Source organism: Somniosus microcephalus, chromosome 5 (assembly GCF_052327205.1).
Source record: "Somniosus microcephalus isolate GS21.2 chromosome 5, FLI_Smic_1.0, whole genome shotgun sequence".
NCBI lineage: Eukaryota > Metazoa > Chordata > Chondrichthyes > Squaliformes > Somniosidae > Somniosus > Somniosus microcephalus.
Window position 1 is genome coordinate 30460522 of NC_140991.1, and position 18952 is coordinate 30479473.

Genomic DNA, 18952 nt, shown 5'->3' on the forward strand with positions numbered 1-18952 from the left:
ACCCATCGTTCCTGTCATGAAGAAAACGTTAAACAATAAGTCTGAGGAGCCAAGGAAGGTTCACATCTGTGGGGACTTCAAGGTGACTGTGAACCCAGTCCTTCACACAGTACAGTATCCTCTTCCGAGGATAGAAGATATTTTCGCCTCACTATCTGGAGGGAAACGTTTTACAAAAATTGACCTAGCGCAAGCATATTTGCAGATGGAGGTTGAAGAATCCTCTAGGAAATATCTCACGATAAACACTCACAAAGGTCTTTACCGGTATAATCGACTGGTATTCGGAGTAGCATCAGCTCCGGCTACATGGCAAAGAGCGATGGAACAAGTCCTGCAAGGGATTCCGGGGACTCACTGTTACTTGGACGACATCCTAGTGACAGGTGAAAATGACAGTGAACACCTTGCCAACCTAGAGCAGGTGCTCACTAGACTAAGAGAACATGGGCTACGAGCCAATCGCCCCAAGTGCGAGTTTTTAAAGAAACAAATATCGTATTGTGGCCACGTGATTGATGAAGAGGGGTTACATAAGTCCCCTGACAAAATTGAAGCGGTAGTTAAGGCTCCAGCGCCTGAAAATGTGTCGCAACTGAGGTCATTCCTCGGATTGGTGAATTACTACCATAAGTTTTTGCCGAATTTGTCCACAATTCTGCACCCACTGAACACCCTGCTACAAACTGGAGTAGCATGGAAATGGAGCGATGAATGTAAGCGGGCCTTTCAGGAGTGTAAAGGCCTGATCACTTCAAGAGAAGTATTGGCTCACTACAACCCATCACTACCGATAAGACTGGCGTGTGATGCGTCTCCCTACGGCGTTGGAGCGGTACTGTCACATAAATCCCTTGATGGTTCAGAGAGGCCAATAGCTTTTGCGTCACGCTCGTTAACTGCAGCTGAGCATAACTACGCCCAGATTGACAGAGAGGCCCTCAGCCTGGTGTGGGGGGTGAAGAAGTTCAATCACTACCTGCATGGACAGAAATTTACTCTGCTAACTGATCAACCTCGTCTCCATTTTCAACCCTAAGAAGGGTGTCCCGATAATGACAGCACAACGGCTACAGAGGTGGTCCCTTTTCCTAGGGGCACACCAATATAACATCGAGTACAAAGGAACTAAACAGCATGGAAATGCTGATGGATTGTCGCGCCTACCGTTGCCGACGGTGGCAGAAGCACCTGCAGTGGATCCTGTGGAGATATTCCACTCGACCATAGTCGAATGTCTACCTGTGACGAATGCAAACATAGAAAAGGAAACACGAAATAACCCGACACTCTCCAGGGTCTATGATTTAACGGTGAAGGGATGGCCAGCACATGGCGAACCACTGTTGCCAGCATTCTCGCCGAGAAGAGAACAGCTGTCAGTGTGCAGAGGAACCTTGATGTGTGGATCCAGAGTAGTCATTCCACCCAAATTGAAGGAGAGTGCTCAATGAGCTTCATGAGGGTCATCTGGGAGGGGTAAAAATGAAGAACTTAGCCAGAGCGTTTGTGTGGTGGCCGGGAATCGATAGAGAAATCGAAGAGATGACCAAGAGCTGTACAGGATGCCAGAAGGTCCAAAACGCCCCACCACAAGCCCCTCTACATCCATGGGAGTGGCCCTCATCTCCATGGCAAAGGGTACACATTGATTTTGCTGGTCCATTTATGGACTCGATGTTTTTAATTGCGGTGGATGCACATTCAAAGTGGCCAGAGGTAATAAAAATGTCCTCAACCACCACAGAAAAAACTCTCTCAGTCTTACGAACCATATTCGCCAGAAATGGGCTGCCTGAACAGATTTGCTCCGACAATGGACCACAGTTTGTGTCTGAAGAGTTCGGGAGGTTCTTAAAGAACAATGGTGTTAAGCATTACACATCCGCCCCATATCATCCAGCCACCAATGGATTGGCTGAGAGGTTCGTTCAAACATTCAAGGCGGCTATCAAGGCAATGTGTAATGAAGACATACCCCTACAACACAAGGTGGATAACTTCTTGTTTGCCTACCGGAATGCGACACATGTGGTTACCAACCAAACTCCAGCCATGATGTTCTGCAATCGAACACTAAGATGCCGCTTGGATTTGGTTAAGCCAAACATCAGAAGAGATGTGGAGAACAGGCAGTTTCAGAATATGAAAGAAAGGCCAACCAGGAGTTTCAAGATAGGTCAACCAGTTTTGGCCTGGGACTACCGCACAGAGAAATGGCAGCCAGGAACGATCTGCACACGGCAAGGACCTCTAATGTATACCGTGGACGTTGGAGAGAGCATTGTAAGACGCCATGCTGACCAGATTCTAGAGTCACTGGAAAACATCAAATCTACACCACGATCCTATACACCTGGTGATGAAACCGAAGTACCAATTGCATCTACCTCAGAATCGGTGATATTGGAAGCAGACGAACCAAACAACGACGTTGATCCCGAATCAACTTTGCCAGAAGAACCTGATACCCCAAAGAGGCGTTATCCGGACAGAATCAGGAAGCCTCCTCAAAGACTGAATTTATAATTGATTAACTTCAGCTAATGTATATGACAACTGTAATTGTAAATGTTATTTAATTATTAATCGAATGTTATGTACTGTTTAGCTAAAAGGGGAGGAATTGTAGTGTATGTACCTTGAAGGAACTATATTCTGCAGCCCCTGTATACTGCAGTACCAGTAGTGACCACCCCTGTATATAAGCCTGTGTAGTAACTTTGTATAGTAGTTCCAGTTTTGTCTCCATTCAGTAAACACCTGTTATAACCAACTTCTGCAGTCCGTGTCTCAATTACACACGGACATTACAAAAATGAACTTGGTTGCTTGCATCTACACATCTAAGAGCAGTAACACCCTTCCTACAATTAGACAGCCAGAACTACATACAGGGATCTGAACAGTGCAGCCTCTTTTCATTTGTACTCCATCCCTCTGCTAATGCAACCCAATATCGTTCTTACTTTTTTTTTTTACTGCTGCTAAGCACTAGGCTATTTTGCAGATTTATTCACAATAACCTCTTCCTTGATTAGCATGCTCCATTTAAACACATTTCCTGATTGGCAAATTCCATTCAACAGATACTTACTTTTTTTGTTTCCCTGGTCCTGTACTGAATTACTTTATGCTAATCCACGTGAAATTGCATTTACCTTTTGACCCAGTCACCCAAACAGATACAAATCCTTCTGAATCTGTTTGCATTGCATCCACCGGTTACTGTCTTAATAGACATACAGGTTTTCTAAACTTACCTTTGGCATTATGCAGTTTATCCAAAAGTCTGGTGAATTTGGGGATATATATATATATTTGAGATAACCCATCATTCCAAGTTGAACAAGAGTGATATTCCAAGATAAATACCCTATTTTAAGAGTGTGAGAAAACAGTTCTATTCACAATGACACAACCATTCTGTTCATAGATGTAAAATATTTTATTTGTAAATGCTGATCTCCTAATCTGGTTGCACAAACTCCAAAACCCAATAACACTCTTTATACTTCAAAAAAAAAAAGCTGCTTTTTTCCCCAACATTAGATACTATTGTACAGGACAGAAAAAAAACTGTAGGACAAATACTGGTAGGATGTTGGAATATTATTATACAAGAGAAAAAAAAAAATCCAAGAAACAAATTCATACAGCTATTTATCAAGAAGAACTATGTACATTTGATTTCTTCTGCAAGGTAAAAAATACAACATGCCATATACATTACAATTTTATGACCGTTTCATTGAATATAACAACAGTTTACTGATAATGTGCACACAAACTTCATTTTGAACTTAGTCGTGAAGTGTCAGTACCAGTTATTTTTTTCTGTAAGTACAAAATAAAGCTAACCTGGTTCAAAATGCATTTTTTTTAAACCTCTACAAGCCAACACAAAACAGTGTTTGTTTAAAGAAATGTAAACAAAAACAATCCATACAAATATTATTTTTTGTGCCTATTTTTTCATTTATTCCAAAACCCTATTGCCAAAAATCCTGCAGTGTTAGCATAATTACATTATCTCATAATTTTGCTTAAAAATAAAAACTATCTTTGAGGCTACAACCCTTACATGATTCTGCTGAATGTATTGTGTCTGCAATCCTCTACCTTTACATCTAGCTTTGCTGAAGGAGCTCCTAGCCACTACCTGGGTGTGGTTTTGAACCTAATTCACAGTTGGTTAAAATTATATGCCATGTAACCTGACTCAAGAGGACTCCACTAAAAGCAAACGGCTGCAGTGTCAGGTAGCATTTGGTCATTTTTTTTTATACTGTTTTATTCCTCACTTTATTTACACTTTGTACAAAGTAACAGGGTTTTATATCTGCAGGTAACAGCAGCAGCTTGGCTTTCCTCTACTTTTATTTTTAAAAATAGCTTCATTCACTTATCCAATAAATACAAAAATGTTTCTCTTTTATCATACAGAAATCAAAAAACTACAATAAACTGACTCATGGAATCAAGTATTTTAAATGTTTTTAGTGCAAGTTATTTCCCTTAGCTGTATCCCTAAGGAAGTCATCTCAGTACATTCCTTGTTCAGTGGTGTCTACTTTTAATTATTTATTTATTTATTTTAAACTAGAGGGCCTGCCCCTTGCAAATAAGGCTGTGGCCAGCACTGTTGATCCTTCCCCTAGCTGGTGAATTCAGTCCTACATTCATAAGTGCCTACCCTACTTGTAAGCAGGTCAGCCGTTGGTTCTTTTCCTAGTAAAACCATTTCTCATTTTGTCGATACAGGACAGTAACTCCAGTGCTAGACCATTTAGTAATCTGCTTCCACCTGCATTATAAATGAACAGATGGGGTGACCGGCGTCTCAGCCAGTCTTCAGTTTATGCTTGTTACAGAACTCTGTGCTGCTGCTGGAGATGAGGAAAATTATTTGTGAACTCCAGGCTTATTTAAAAAAAAAAAAAATTTTTTTTGTAAGCATCTCTTCCCAGGGACAAGCAACCCCGGAAATATTGCAAGGAATGCGCTTAGTTCATCCATTTACGGCAGTTTACAGCTCCACAGTGACATGGGATTTTGTGCTGGTCATCTTCAAAATCAAACTTGTAGTCATAGGACAGCTGCAATAGAAAAGGTTTCTCATCAGTGACTGGGTTAGAAAAACACAGATACCAAAAACCAAGGCTTGAAAACACATTCCACCTCAATGACAGACCAGACCACAGTACAGATTTAGAATTGAAAGTAACCAAACTCCAGAAGTATTGTGTTTACTCTGGCAACTACTCCCATTATAATACTTACAATTAACAGAAAAATCACATCAACTCTTACTTCATCAGACTTCCCAAGGCATGTATTTGAAGTGAAAAGAAAGGGAATTTGCAAGCCTGACAATAACCAACAGTGGGATTAAGTAACTTTTACATCTTCATTGGTAATGAAAGACGCACTAGCTCCAATTCTGCAAATCACACAATATTTAATTGAAAACTAACTATGCAGCCGTGAAATAGCAGAGTGTTTTCGGGACATTACAGCAGCAACACTCCTCACACCAATCCAAGAGGTTTGCAGGATTAGATGGGGTGCTTGTAACTAAAGCAGAGTTGCTTAATTTTATTTACATTTGTTCGTAGGATGAGGGTTACGATGGTAAGACCATATTTACTGCCCATCTCTAGTTGTGCGGAGGTGGTGGGCTGCCTTCTTTAACTACTGCAGTCCTTGTAGTGAGGGTGCTCCCATGAGTACTTTAATCAGCTCAGCATAAAACCACCTGGTGTGGTCACTATTATTTGACCTATTATACAAACTATTCATAGTTCATTTAGGGAAATGGTTCCCTTTCACATCCTTGGAGCATGTTATGTTAGCACTATAGAATTGGGTTTGGGCAGGCAGTCAAGGCAAGTTATAATTATTAATTTAGACAGGGTGAACTACATTAAATAATTTTTCCTCCCAAAATGAAGTGTTAAAAATTAGTCAGTTTTTGTTCTCAACCCATTTGCCTTTAGGGACACTGCAGAGTACAGAATTCTTTCACGTTGGGATAGCCCCAATAAAGAGCTCCTTAAATATACATTCATACAAATGAACAGTAGGCCAATCTACCCATTAGATCATGGCTGATCTGTACCTCAACTCCATTTACCCACCTTTGATCCATATCCCTCGATAATAAAAATCTGTCGATCTCACTCTTGAAAATTTAAATTGCCCAGCATCCACGGCCTTCTGAGGGAGAGAATTCCAGATATCCACTTGCGTGGAAAAACTGCTTCCCGATTTCACTCCTGATTGGCCCCCTTGTTCTGGATTCCCCTATAAAGGAAATTGTTTATCTGTATCTATTCTATCTAATCCCTTTATCATTTTAAGCATCTCCATTAAATTGCCCCTCAACCATCTAAAGTTAAGGAATCGACCTGAAATGTTAACTCTGTTTCTCTCTTCACAGATGCTGCCTGACCTGCTGAGTTTCTCCAGCATTTTCTGTTTTTATTTCAGATTTCCAGCATCTGCCGTATTTTCTTTTTGTAAAGTTAAGGAATACCAACCAAGTTTATGCAACCTGTCCTCAATTTAACCCTTAAAGCCCAGGTAGTATTCTGGTGAATTTGCACTGTACCCCTTCCAAGGCCAATATATCTTTCCTGAGGTTCGGTGCCCAATGCTAAACACAGTGCTCCAGATGGGGTCTGACCAAGGTTCTGTACAACTGAAGCATCATTTCCTCACTTTTGTATCTGAACCTCCTTGAGATAAAGGCCGACATTCCATTAACCTTCGTGATTACTTTTTGCACCTGCACACTAGCTTTTAGTGATTTATGTACCTGGACCCCTAAATCCCTTTGCTTGTCCCAATTCCGAGATTGTCACCATTAAGAATATACTCCGATTTGTCTTCCTCGGATCCGAAGTGGATGAACTCACACTTCCCCACACTGAATTCCTTCTGACATAGTTTGCCCACTCACTTAGTCTGTATGTCGCTTTATAACTTCCTGCTCCTATCCACACAACTTACTGTGCTTCCTAACTTAGTGTCATCTGCAAACTTGGGATATACAACTCTATTCCTTCATCCAAGTCATTAATATATATATAGTGAAAAGGTAAGGCCCCAGTACAGATCCCTGGGGGAATACCACTCGTCACATCCCACCAATCAGAAACATTCCTTTTATCCCTACTGTCTCTTACCCCCCCAACCAATTAGTGACCCACATCGCAAGACTGGCAACATCAGACTAAGGACTGAATACGTACCATAGCCGGGTCTTCCTCCTGCACTGAGTGAACTTATGCTCAAACTATTAAAACTTTTCAGTCAAAAACAAGGGAAATAACAGGGTCTTTTAAGTTGTTTTCACATTTTTATATGATGTTTTGATCCCATCGCTTCAAGGAATGAAATGTACAAAGAGCAACTTGACCAGATGGCAAGAATACTAGTGCCCTAAAAGACTCTCCGATTATTTTTTTTTTGGGAACATAGGAGTGGCTAGATGAAAAAAGGCCAAGGTCCATCTAGTTTGCTTTCTACCATCTCGATAGTCGCACGATACAATGATAATGGAGTTATTGACTAAGTATAGCAATCACCTCTATCAATTAGTCCACAACACAGCCAGGCATGAGGGAAGGAAAACCCCACTGAAGGGGAATTCAATTGATTGATGAGGACAATTGTATCAATATAATCTTCCTGCACTTGAAGAAGGCATTTGACAAAGTTCCACAGAGAAAGAAATTAAGAATTATGGAAGTAATATATTATCTAAACAGATTGAAAACTGCCTTAGCAATAGTGAGCAAAACATGGTGACAAATGGAAAAGTTTGGAGGGACAGCAACAAGGAGTTCCACATTGATTGGTTCAGTTTCCTGTGGGTCCCACTATTCATAAAGGTACAGGAGGATATGTATATTATAATAAACTTTACTGATGATGAGACAAAGTTATGTGGCCTGTGGCCATGTGACAAGCATTAAGAAAATCTGACAGCATTCAAAGGGTTATGGGAAAACAAGGCACATGGCTAGGAATGACTGATCGATTTTAATGTAGAGAAATGTAAGATAATATACATTGGGACTGAAATGTTGCATATTAGTAAAAGTGGAATAGGAAAAGCAAATGGGTATGATAGGGAGGGGAAGTAACCACTTCATGGATTATCCTTAACACTGATTTTTGTTAAACCCCTCAGGCCAACATTTTCCAGTTGGCTTCATTTTGATGCTGGAGAGAACACTTTTATTTTAAGTGCAAGATAATATACAGTAAACCTAAATGGGTTAGCCCCAGTGTTAAAATAATTGGAAAAATTAGACATCAATGTCTAAATTAGGGGATGAACAAATGTTGTGGGAGGCAAGTTCATGATAGAATGGACTCTGGATGAAGTGGGCTTGAAGGGCCGAAAAGCCTTTCCTCACCCTCGACTCTTAACCGAGGAGGGGTTCCCACTCATAGCCTAACAAAACTACACACCTAAATACAAATGTAACTCCGAACTCGCTCCTTTTTATTTTCTGTCTCTCTCGATCCTTCTCCAGTATCAACTGCAATGAAGTTTAACTCTGTAACAAGTTACCTGTACAAACTATTGTAAATGCAGCATTGGTTGACTTTAGCGGCTGTAAAGCAGACCTAATGAAGTGTTTTGCTTACAAGGTGGACCCACCTCCTCTCCTTTTTGGATCCTATGGTTGGAGCTGATGATTATTTTGTGTCCTTTCTCAAAGGTCACCACCTCAGCCACGCAATTTGGTGCACAGGAATGATTAATATATCTGAAAAATGGATTTAAAATGCACATCAGATTACCAGAAATTGTTGTATGAATATGAAAGTCAAAATTCAAAGTGCCCAGTCACCTTAGCTTACTAAAATATAGATCACGTTACTACAATTTTATTGGCTAGACTAGAAGTTCAAGCTGGCTGGTTCTTTTATCAAAGATATTTTTATCTGCGGACTGGACATATTTGCTAATTTCCAAGTGGAATTTAAATAGAACCATGTGATCATAGTAATTAAACCCAATTCTGCACATACTAGAATTTTGAGAGGTATATATACACAAATGAATAGGCTGCCATTCAAATGAGGTAAAACTATTGGGGCACTGCTCTTTTACAGAAGCACGATGTCCATATTGATGCTGGGTGAGCAAACCGTAAAAGCGGAGGAAGTTAGTACATCCTTTAGGTGTAGGATTAACCCCCAATTCAAAGCATGGGACTTGAAGTCTGTGTTAGTTATTAAATGACTCGTGCTGCTATATAGGGAATGTTGTTTCTTGTTCTGTGTTCAGGACAGTGATTGAGTATCTTGCAGGCCAGTTCACTATCAAAAGCATGTAGACGAAACACAGGATATAGAAAATCACTTGGTAGAGTGTGGCCATGATTCTCCCTAGTACTTCAGGGAAACCAGACAGTCTTAGAACCAAGCGTTTGATGCCACTCTCTGACAAGGGAAGGACTTTTACACTGCATTTCTCTAACTGGAGGAGGAATAAAGAACTGACCTACACATCAGGCTTGGTGTGGGTAGGTTGCACTGCCATCTTTCATGGTCATTTAATTGGGTGAGAGTCTACAAATTACCTTATTTACTAAGTTCAATTTCACAGTAACAAGATTTCCCTAAATACAGTTACTCCTTCTCCAATCCTCAAGGAGTGACATATCCTTGGGACAATCTTCCAGGTGTGCAGTCGAAACAAACACATTAGGGACATTCAAAATGGGGCTGGATGCTATTATGCGAGAGTTAACATAGGAGATGAGTTTTGTAGGACCAAATCACCTTTTCTTGTCTTGACTTTTCTTATGTTGGTAAAGCCAAAGATTCCTTTTTTTTTAATTTTTTTAAATTCAGTAATACTGCCTCCAGTTTTGAAGAGGTTACAGACAACATGCAATTTTGCTTCAAGGTTGTAGTATGCCAACACAAGAATGTTGTGTGATTTATTGCTTTGCAAGTGGGCCCATTGTAAAATACTATATGACGTTTAAAAGGTTGCAATGTAGGAAAGGGCAGCATCTATATTTTAATGAAAAATATGTAACTCACACAAATGCATTCAGCACTCACAAAGTACTGCACACTGAATACCCTGAAGAATGTTAGCAATTAGAACACTATAATGAAACAAAGACACAGCAATCTCCAGTTCCAAGAACACGATTGCCTGGTGGGGGGGGGGGGGGGGGGGGGGGAGGAATTTCACTCCGATTTTATTTGCAAAAACACCCACCTTGCAGGACCTCCCGTCAACGTTGCATCAATAACGTGATCGTTGTCAATGCGAAACATGTACACTCCACGGTTCTGTAAACAAGTTAAGAAAGAGTAAGTGCTACTTGAGGTTTTACATAGCAACTTGCATTTATATAGCGCCTTTACCGTAGTAAAACGTCCCAAGGCACTTCACAGGAGCGTTAGCAAACAAGATTTGACACCGAGCCACATAAGGAGATTAGGACAGGTGACCAAAAGCTTGGTCAAAGAGGTAGGTTTTAAAGAACATCTTAAAGGAGGAGAGAGAGGTGGAAAGGTTTAGGGAGGGAATTCCAGAGCTTAGGGCTGAGGCAGCTAAAGGCACGACCACCAATAGTGGAACAATGAAAATTGGGGATGCGCAAGAAGCGCAGAGATCTCAGAGGGTTGTAGGGCTGGAGGAGGTTACAAAGATATGGAGGGGCGAGGCCATGAAGGGAATTGAAAACAAGGATGAGAATTACATACACCATCTTAAAATACTTGTGCTGCATTGCCTCTACCACAACCGGAGCTCTCTACTGTGAGAAATCTACAAAAACAAGAATCTTTTGTGCTAATACTATTATGGGAGACCACAGCAGGCAAGGGGAAGCTCAACATAGGCTTGTAACTTGGGAGAAAAAGTCCATTCTCAAGGCCCATTTCTGTTTAATGTAGATGACACCCTTGCAATACAGGAAACTTTGAGATATCCGGCACCGACGGGACCGAGCTGTTGCCGATCTATCAAAACTGCTGGACAAACTAGCGCTAATGTTGAAGCATACGGAGATTTGCAGCTCCGTATCTGGCAACAGCTTCTAAACAGTCGACCGTACCTTAGAAGCATCTCTGTAGCTTAGCAACAGCTTCAGAGAGACTTTGCAGAGCCTGACTGTTGAAAAAAAAAGCCACGAGAAGAAAAAAAACCTAATAAAACGACTCCTGATTTCTGCCGATAGATCGAGGTTTCCGGACATACAACCTCCGGATAAACCAAAGTTTCCTGTATCTAGTTACAAATTTGCATTTGCATTTTCCCACCTGCACAGAAAAACCAAGTTTCAAAGTTACTTACCATTTACTGACAGCTGGCAGTAACTACTGTGGAGAAATTGTTAGTGGCCATTTGTCACCTGATTATGTCATATTGCTGGATGAAACTACATGGAAATCTAGGTATTCTTTGTTTTTTTTTAAAGTATTGTTTCTACTTTTTCACTTCAGTGCAAGATTGTACTAACGCACAGAAAATGCTTCCTCTTTTTATGCACTTAAAAATATTATAAAAGGAACTCTACAAGATACTAAGTGGAATAGCAAAAGATTAATCTTGATCACTATTTCAAGTTAAACCCCAACTGCAGGACAAGGGGGCACGGGTGTAAACTTGGCAAAAAGCAGGTTCAGGACTGATGGCAGTTATGCATTGAGTGAGAAATTGTCTTCTGGAAAGGGTAGTTGAAGCAAAACAACAACAGAAAATACTGGAAACAGGCAGCATCGTGGAGAGAGAAACAGAGCTAACGTTTCAGGTCGATGACGTTTGTCATAACTGGAAAAAGTAACTGTAACTGGAGGCAGTTCAGAGAAGGTTCACGAGGTTAATTCCTGGGATGAAGGGGTTGTCTTATGAAGAAAGGTTGAGCCTATACTCATTGGAGTTTAGAAGAATGAGAGGGGATCTTATTGAAATGTATAAGATTCTGAAGGGGCTCGACAGGGTAGATGCAGAGAGGATGTTTCCCCTCGTGGAGGAATCTAGAACTAGGGGGCATAATTTCAGAATAAGGGGGCACCCATTTAAAATGGAAATGAGAAGGAATTTCTTCTCTGAGGGTCGTGAATCTTTGGAATTCTCTTCCCCAGAGAGCTGTGGAGGCTGGGCCATTGAATATATTTAAGGTGGAGATAGACAGATTTTTGAAAGGTAAGGGAGTCAAGGGTTATGGGGAGCGGGCAGGGAAGTGGAGTTGAGGCCAAGATCAGATCAGCCATGATCTTATTGAATGGCGGAGCAGGCTCGAGGGGCCAAATGACCTACTCCTGCTCCTACGTCTTACGTTCTTATAAGTTGGAGAAGTAACAGATTTTTTGCAAGTGTGGGGCAGGGAAAGGGAGGAGGGGAGGAAAGAACAAAGGGAAGATGGAAGGCAGGCGAGATTAAAAGACAAAAGGGATGATGGTGCAAGGCAAAAGGAGATGGTAATGGGACTTTAATTTTCGGCTCCACTCCCACTCTGATCTCTCCATCCTCGGCCTCTTGCACTGTTCCAACGAAGCTCAACGTAAGCTCGAGGAACAACACCTCATCTTTCGATTAGGCACTTTACAGCCTTCTGGGCTCAACATCGAGTTCAACAATTTCAGACTATAACCTCGGCCCCGATGCACATGGCAGCTGCTGATGATTTTGCCATTGCCATTTACACCTCATCTAGAGTCATCTTTTATTTCTTAACTTGTCCCATTACCATCTCCCTTTGCCTTGCACCATCACCGCTTATGTCTTTTAATCTCTCCTGCCTTCCATCCTATCACAGGCCTTCCCTTTTGTGCAGTTTAAATAGAGTGCTGGGAGTTGGGTGAGTGAGGGAGTTAGGTGAGGAGTGGAAGGAGGAGCTCCCTTGCTTCACCTTTGCTTTTCCTAACTTTTCACCCTGTAGGAACTGGTTCTTACTTTACACCAAGGGAAGAGTCCGAGAGCAGAAGCAGTAAAACAACACCGCAAAACCGCTAAAGTGACATTACAACCAGGGAAGGAGCTGATTGGCAAGTAGGACCTGGTGAGTATTTCTACAGTCCAGTCGTTAAAATAAAAGTAAGGTCTCTAGTTTAGAGTAAGTAGTGTTTAAAGGGAAGTAAGGTCCCTAGTGTATTTAATATTCTTTAATTTAGAGGAAGTAAAGGGAGTAAATTAAGGGTAGGACATGGCAGGGCAGCTCGGCAGCGTGGCGTGCTCCTCCTGTGCTATGTGGGAAGTCAGGGACACTTTCGGTGTCCAGGGCGAACACGTGCAGGAAGTGTCTCCAGCTGCAGGTACTCGAAATCCGCATTTCGGATCTGGAGTTGCGGCTGGAGTCACTGTGGAGCATCCACAAGGCTGAGATCTACGTGGATAGCACGTTTAACGAGGTGGTCAGACTGCAGGTAAAGAGTGCACATGCAGAAAGGGAATGGGTGACCACCAGACAGAGTAAAAGAGCTAGGAGGGTAGTGCAGGAGTCCCCTGGGTCCATCTCCCTCTCCAACAGATTTTCCATTTTAGATACTGATGGGGGAGATGGTTTCTCAGGGGAATGCAGCAAGAGCCAAGTCCGTGGCACTACGATTGGCTCAGCTGCACAGGAGGGGAGGAAAAAGAGTGGGAGAGCAATAGTGATAGGGGATTCTATCGTAAGGGGAACAGATAGGCATTTCTGTGGCCGCAGACGTGACTCCAGGATGGTATGTTGCCTCCCTGGTGCCAAGGTCAAGGATGTCACTGAGCGGCTGCAGGACATTCTGAAGGGGGAGGGTGAACAGCCAGAGGTCGTGGTCCATATCGGTACCAACGACGTAGGTAGAAAGAGGGACAAGGTCCTGCAAGCAGAATATAGGGAGCTAGGAAATAAATTAAAAAGCAGGACCTCAAAAGGTAGTAATGTCAGGATTACTCCCAGTGTCATGTGCTAGCGAGAGCAGAAATAGGAGAATACACCAAATGAATGCGTGGCTGGAGAGATGGTGTAGAAGGGAGAGATTTAAATTCCTGAGGCATTGGGACCAATTCTGGGGAAGGTGGGACCTGTACAAGTTGGACGGATTACACCTCGGCAGAACCGGGACCAATATCCTCGCAGGGGGGTTTGCCAGTGCTGTTGGGAAGGATTTAAACTAGTTTGTCAGGGGGCTGGGAACCTAAGTGTGGGCCCAGAAAAGAGAAACACAAAACTGGAAGTGCAAGTTGGAAAAGTAGTCAGCAAAACTAGTAGGGAGCAGAAACAAAGGCCAACAGTAAAGAGGGTCAAAGTGCACAAAAATATTAAACAGGCAAAGTTGAAGGCACTTTATCTAAATGCACGTAGCATTTGCAACAAGGTGGATGAATTAAATGGCACAAATAGAAGTAAATGGGTATGATGTAATTGCCATTACAGAAACATGGTTGCAAGGAACTGAATGTTCCAGGGTACTCAACATTTAGGAAGGACAGACAAAAAGGAAAAGGAGGTGGCGTAGCGCTGTTAATGAGGGATGAAATCGGTACGGTAGAAATAAAAGATCTTGGCTCGGCAGATCATGATGTAGAACTGGAATCAGTTTGGGTGGAGCTAAGAAACAGCAAAGGGAGGAAAACATTAGTGGGAGTTGTGTATAGGCCACCAAACAGTAATGGTAATGTAGGGCACAGTATCAATCAAGAGATTAGAAGTGCATGTAAGAAGGGTAATACGGTGATCATGGAGGACTTTAATCTACATATTAACTGGGCAAATCAAATTACCACTAATGGTGTGGAGGACAAATTCTTGGAATGCATGCGAGATGGTTTCCTGGATCAGTATGTGGAGGAACCAACCAGGGAACAGGCTATTACGGATCTGGTAATGTGTAATGAGAAAGGGCTAATCAATAATCTTGTGGTAAAGGGGCCTTTAGGGACAAGTGACCATAATATGATTGAATTTTACATTAAGTTTGAGAGTGATGTAGTCCAATCTGAAACTAAGGTCTTCAATCTAAACAGAGGAAACTACAAGGGTATGAGGGACAAGTTGGCCATGGTAGATTGGGAGACTACACTAAAAGGTATGAAGGTGGACATACAATGGCTAACATTCAAGGAAATAATGCATAATTTGCAACAAACATATATCCCTCTAGGGCATAAAAACCCAAAAGGAAAAGTGATCCAACCATGGCTAACAAAAGAAATGAAAGCTAGTATTAAGTCAAAGGAGGAAGCTTATAAAGTTGCCAGAAAAAGTGGTCAGCTTGAGGATTGGGATCTTTTTAGAAATCAGCAAAGGAGTTCCAAGAAATTGATAAAGGGAAAATGGAATATGAGCACAAACTAGCGAAAAATATAAAAACGGATTGTAAAAACTTTTATAGGTATGTGAAAAGGAAAAGACTGGCGAAGGTAAATGTAAGTCCTTTACAGTCAGAGACGGGAGAATTTATTATGGGGAATGAGGAAATGGCAGAGAAATTAAATGAATACTTTGTTTCCGTCTTCACGGGGGATGACACAAAAAACCTCCCAGAAATACGAGAAAACCAAAGGTGCGGCGAGAATGGGGAACTTAAAGAAATTATTATTAGTAAAAAAACAGTACTAGAAAAATTAATGGGACTAAAAGTCGATAAATCCCAAGGACTGGATGACCTGCATCCTAGGGTTTTGAAAGAGGTGGCCATTGGGATAGTGGACGCATTGGTTGTCATCTTCCAAAATTCTATAGATTCTGGAATGGTTCCTGCAGATTGGAGGATAGCAAATGTAACCCCGCTATTTAAGAAAGGAGGGAGAGAGAAAACGGGGAACTACAGGTCTGTTAGCCTCACATCAGTAGTTGGGAAAATGCTGGAATCTATTATAAAGGATGCAATAACTGGGCACTTAGAAACTAATAAGATTGGGCAGAGTCAACATGGATTTATGAAAGGGAAATCCTGTTTGACAAACCTATTGGAGTTCTTCGAGGATGTAACTAGTGGAGTAGACAAAGGGGAACCGGTAGATGTGGTGTATTTGGATTTTCAGAAGGCCTTCGATAAGGTCCCACACAAGAGGTTGGTGAACAAAATTAGGGCACATGGAATTGGGGGTAATATACTAGCATGGATTGAGAATTGGTTAACAGACAGAAAACAAAGAGTAGGGATAAATGAGTCTTTTTCAGGATGGCAGGCTGTGACTAGTGGGGTACTGCAAGGATTGGTGCTTAGGCCCCAGCTATTAACAATCTATATCAATGATCTGGATGAGGGGACTGAATGTAACATTTCCAAATTTGCTGATGACACAAAGCTAGGTGGCAGTGTCAGTTGTGAAGAGGATGTGAAGAGGCTTCAGGGGGATCTCGACAGGCTCAGTGAGTGGACGAGAAAATGGCAGATGGAATATAATGTGGATAAATGTGAAGTTATCCACTTTGGTAGAAAAAACAAAGGCAGAGTATTTCCAAAATGGTGAAAGATTGGGGAATGCAGATACTCAAAGGGACCTGGGTGTCCTTGTACATGAGTCACTGAAAGTGAATGTGCGGGTGCAGCAAGACATTAAGACGACAAATGGTATGTGGCCTTCATTACAAGAGGATTTGAGTACAGGAGTAAAGAAATCTTACTCCAATTATATAGGTGAGACCACACCTGGAGTACTGTGAACAATTTTGGTCTCCTTACCTAAGGAAGGATATACTTGCCATAGAGGGAGTGCAACGAAGGTTCATGAGATTGATTCCTGGGATGGCAGGACTGTCATATGAGAAGAGATTGAGTAAACTAGGCCTGTATTCTCTAGAGTTTAGAAGAATGAGAGGGGATCTCATTGCAACATACAAAATTATTACAGGGCTTGATAGGGTGGATACTGGGAGAATGTTTCCCTTGGTTGGGGAGTCTAGAACCAGGGGCCACAGCCTCAGGATAAAGGGTAGGCCATTCAGGACTGAGATGAGAAGAAATTTCTTCACAGAGGGTGGTGAATCTTTGGAATTCTCTACCCCAGAGGGCTGTGGAGGCTCAGTCATTGGGTATATTCAAAACAAAAGTCGATAGATTTCTGACTAGTAAGGGCATCAAGGGATATGGCGATAGGGCCGGTGAATGGAGTTGAGGCCAAAGATCAGCCATGATCTCATTGAATGGCGGAGCAGGCTCGAAGGGCCGAATGGTCTACCCCTGCTCCTATTTCTTATGTTGTTCTTTCTTCCCCTCCTCCCTTTCCCTGCCCCACACTTGCTTAAAAATCTGTTACTTCTCCAACTTTTTCCAGTTCTGATGAAGCGTCATCTGTTAGATCCGTGTGTTAATGGAGACACGGAATGCAGGAGTTGATTTAACAAGTGTTTACTGAACAAAGTCTGGAGGTGAACTAACTACACAAGACGCTACACAGGATTATATACCCGAGTGGTCACTACCGGTACTACAGTATACAGGGGCTTCAAAAACATAGTTCCTCTTCAAGGTACATACACTACAATTCCTCCCCTTTTAGATAAATAGTACATAACATTTTAAGTAATCATTAAATAACATTTTTACAAGAACAATAATATACACATTTGCTGAAGTTAATCAATTACAAATTCAGTCTCTCTGGAGGCTTCCTGACTCGGTCCGGATAACGCCTCGGTGGTGCAGTAGGTTCTTTTGGCAAGGTCGATTCAGCTTCAATGCCAGTTTTGGGTTCATCTGGTTCCAGTATCACCGGATCGGAGGTAGATACTATGGGTATCTCTGCTTCATCACTAGGCGTATAGAGTTGTGGTGTAGGTTGTCCTTTTTCGGATGACTATGATCTGGTCAGCATGGCGCCTTATTATGCTTTCTCCAATGTCCACGGTATACATCAGCGGTCCTAGTCGTGTGCAAATAGTTCCAGGCTGCCATTTCTCGGTACGGTAGTCCCGGGCCAAAACTGGTTGACCTATCTGGAAGGTTCTAGTTGGCCTTTCATTCATGCTTTGAAATTGCCGGTTCTCTACGTCCATTCTGACGTTTGGCTTGACCAAATCCAGCCGGCATCTTAGTCTTCTATTGAAAAACATGGCGGCGGGGGTTTGGTTTGTAACCACATGTGTTGCATTCCTGTACGCAAAGAAGAAGTTATCTACCTTATGTTGTAGATTTATGTCTTCATTACCCATGGCCTTTATGGCCTTCTTGAAGGTCTGGACAAACCTTTCAGCCAATCCATTGGTGGCGGGATGGTATGGGGCGGACGTGTAGTGCTTAACCCCATTGTTTTTTAAGAACTTCCTGAATTCTTCGGATACAAATTGCGGTCCATTATCAGAACAGATCTGTTCAGGCAGCCCATTCCTGGCGAATATGGTCCTTAATACGGTGATGGTTTTTTCCGTGGTGCTGGAGGACATCTTTATTACCTCCGGCCACTTGGAGTGTGCATCCACTGCGATTAAGAACATTGAGTCCATAAATGGACCAGCAAAGTCGATATGTACCCTTTGCCATGGAGATGAGGGCCACTCCCATGGATGTAGAGGGGCTTGTGGTGGGGCGTTTTGGACCTTCTGGCATCCTAGACAGCTCTTGGTCATTTCTTCGATGTCTCCATCGATACCTGGCCACCACACAAATGCTCTGGCTAAGTTCTTCATTTTCACTCCACCCAAATGCCCCTCGTGAAGCTCCTTTAGCACTTTATCCTGGAGTTTGGGTGGAATCACCACTCTGGATCCACACATCAAGGTTCCTCGGCACACTGACAGCTGTTCTCTTCTTTGCGAGAATGCTGGCAACAGCGGTTCGCCATGTGCTGGCCATCCCTTCACCGTTAAATCGTAGACTCGAGAGAGAGTCGGGTCATTTCGCGTTTCCTTTTCAATGGTAGAATTAGTCACCGGTAGACATTCCACTATGGAGATGTTCCACTCGACCACTGGGTCCACTGTAGGCGCCTCTTCCACCGTTGGCAACGGTAGGCGCGAAAACCCGTCAGCATTCCCATGCT

The 18952-nt window shown here is 42.3% G+C and overlaps 1 protein-coding gene across 9 annotated transcripts in view; it reads right to left on the reverse strand.

Annotated features, from left to right (window-relative positions):
* Nucleotides 1–3424: 3424 nt before the first annotated feature.
* LOC147116985 (histone-lysine N-methyltransferase 2C-like) overlaps nt 3425–18952 on the reverse strand; it is a 432640-nt gene continuing 417112 nt past the window's right edge. For all 9 annotated transcript variants that reach the window (XM_085987500.1, XM_085987501.1, XM_085987507.1 and 6 more), the window contains 3 exons: nt 10259–10332; nt 8678–8786; nt 3425–5099 (listed from right to left, as the gene is read on the reverse strand). In XM_085987500.1, the coding sequence (XP_085843626.1) occupies nt 5007–5099; nt 8678–8786; nt 10259–10332 (276 nt within the window). In that variant the 3' untranslated portion in view covers nt 3425–5006. The remainder of the gene's footprint in view (nt 5100–8677; nt 8787–10258; nt 10333–18952) is intronic.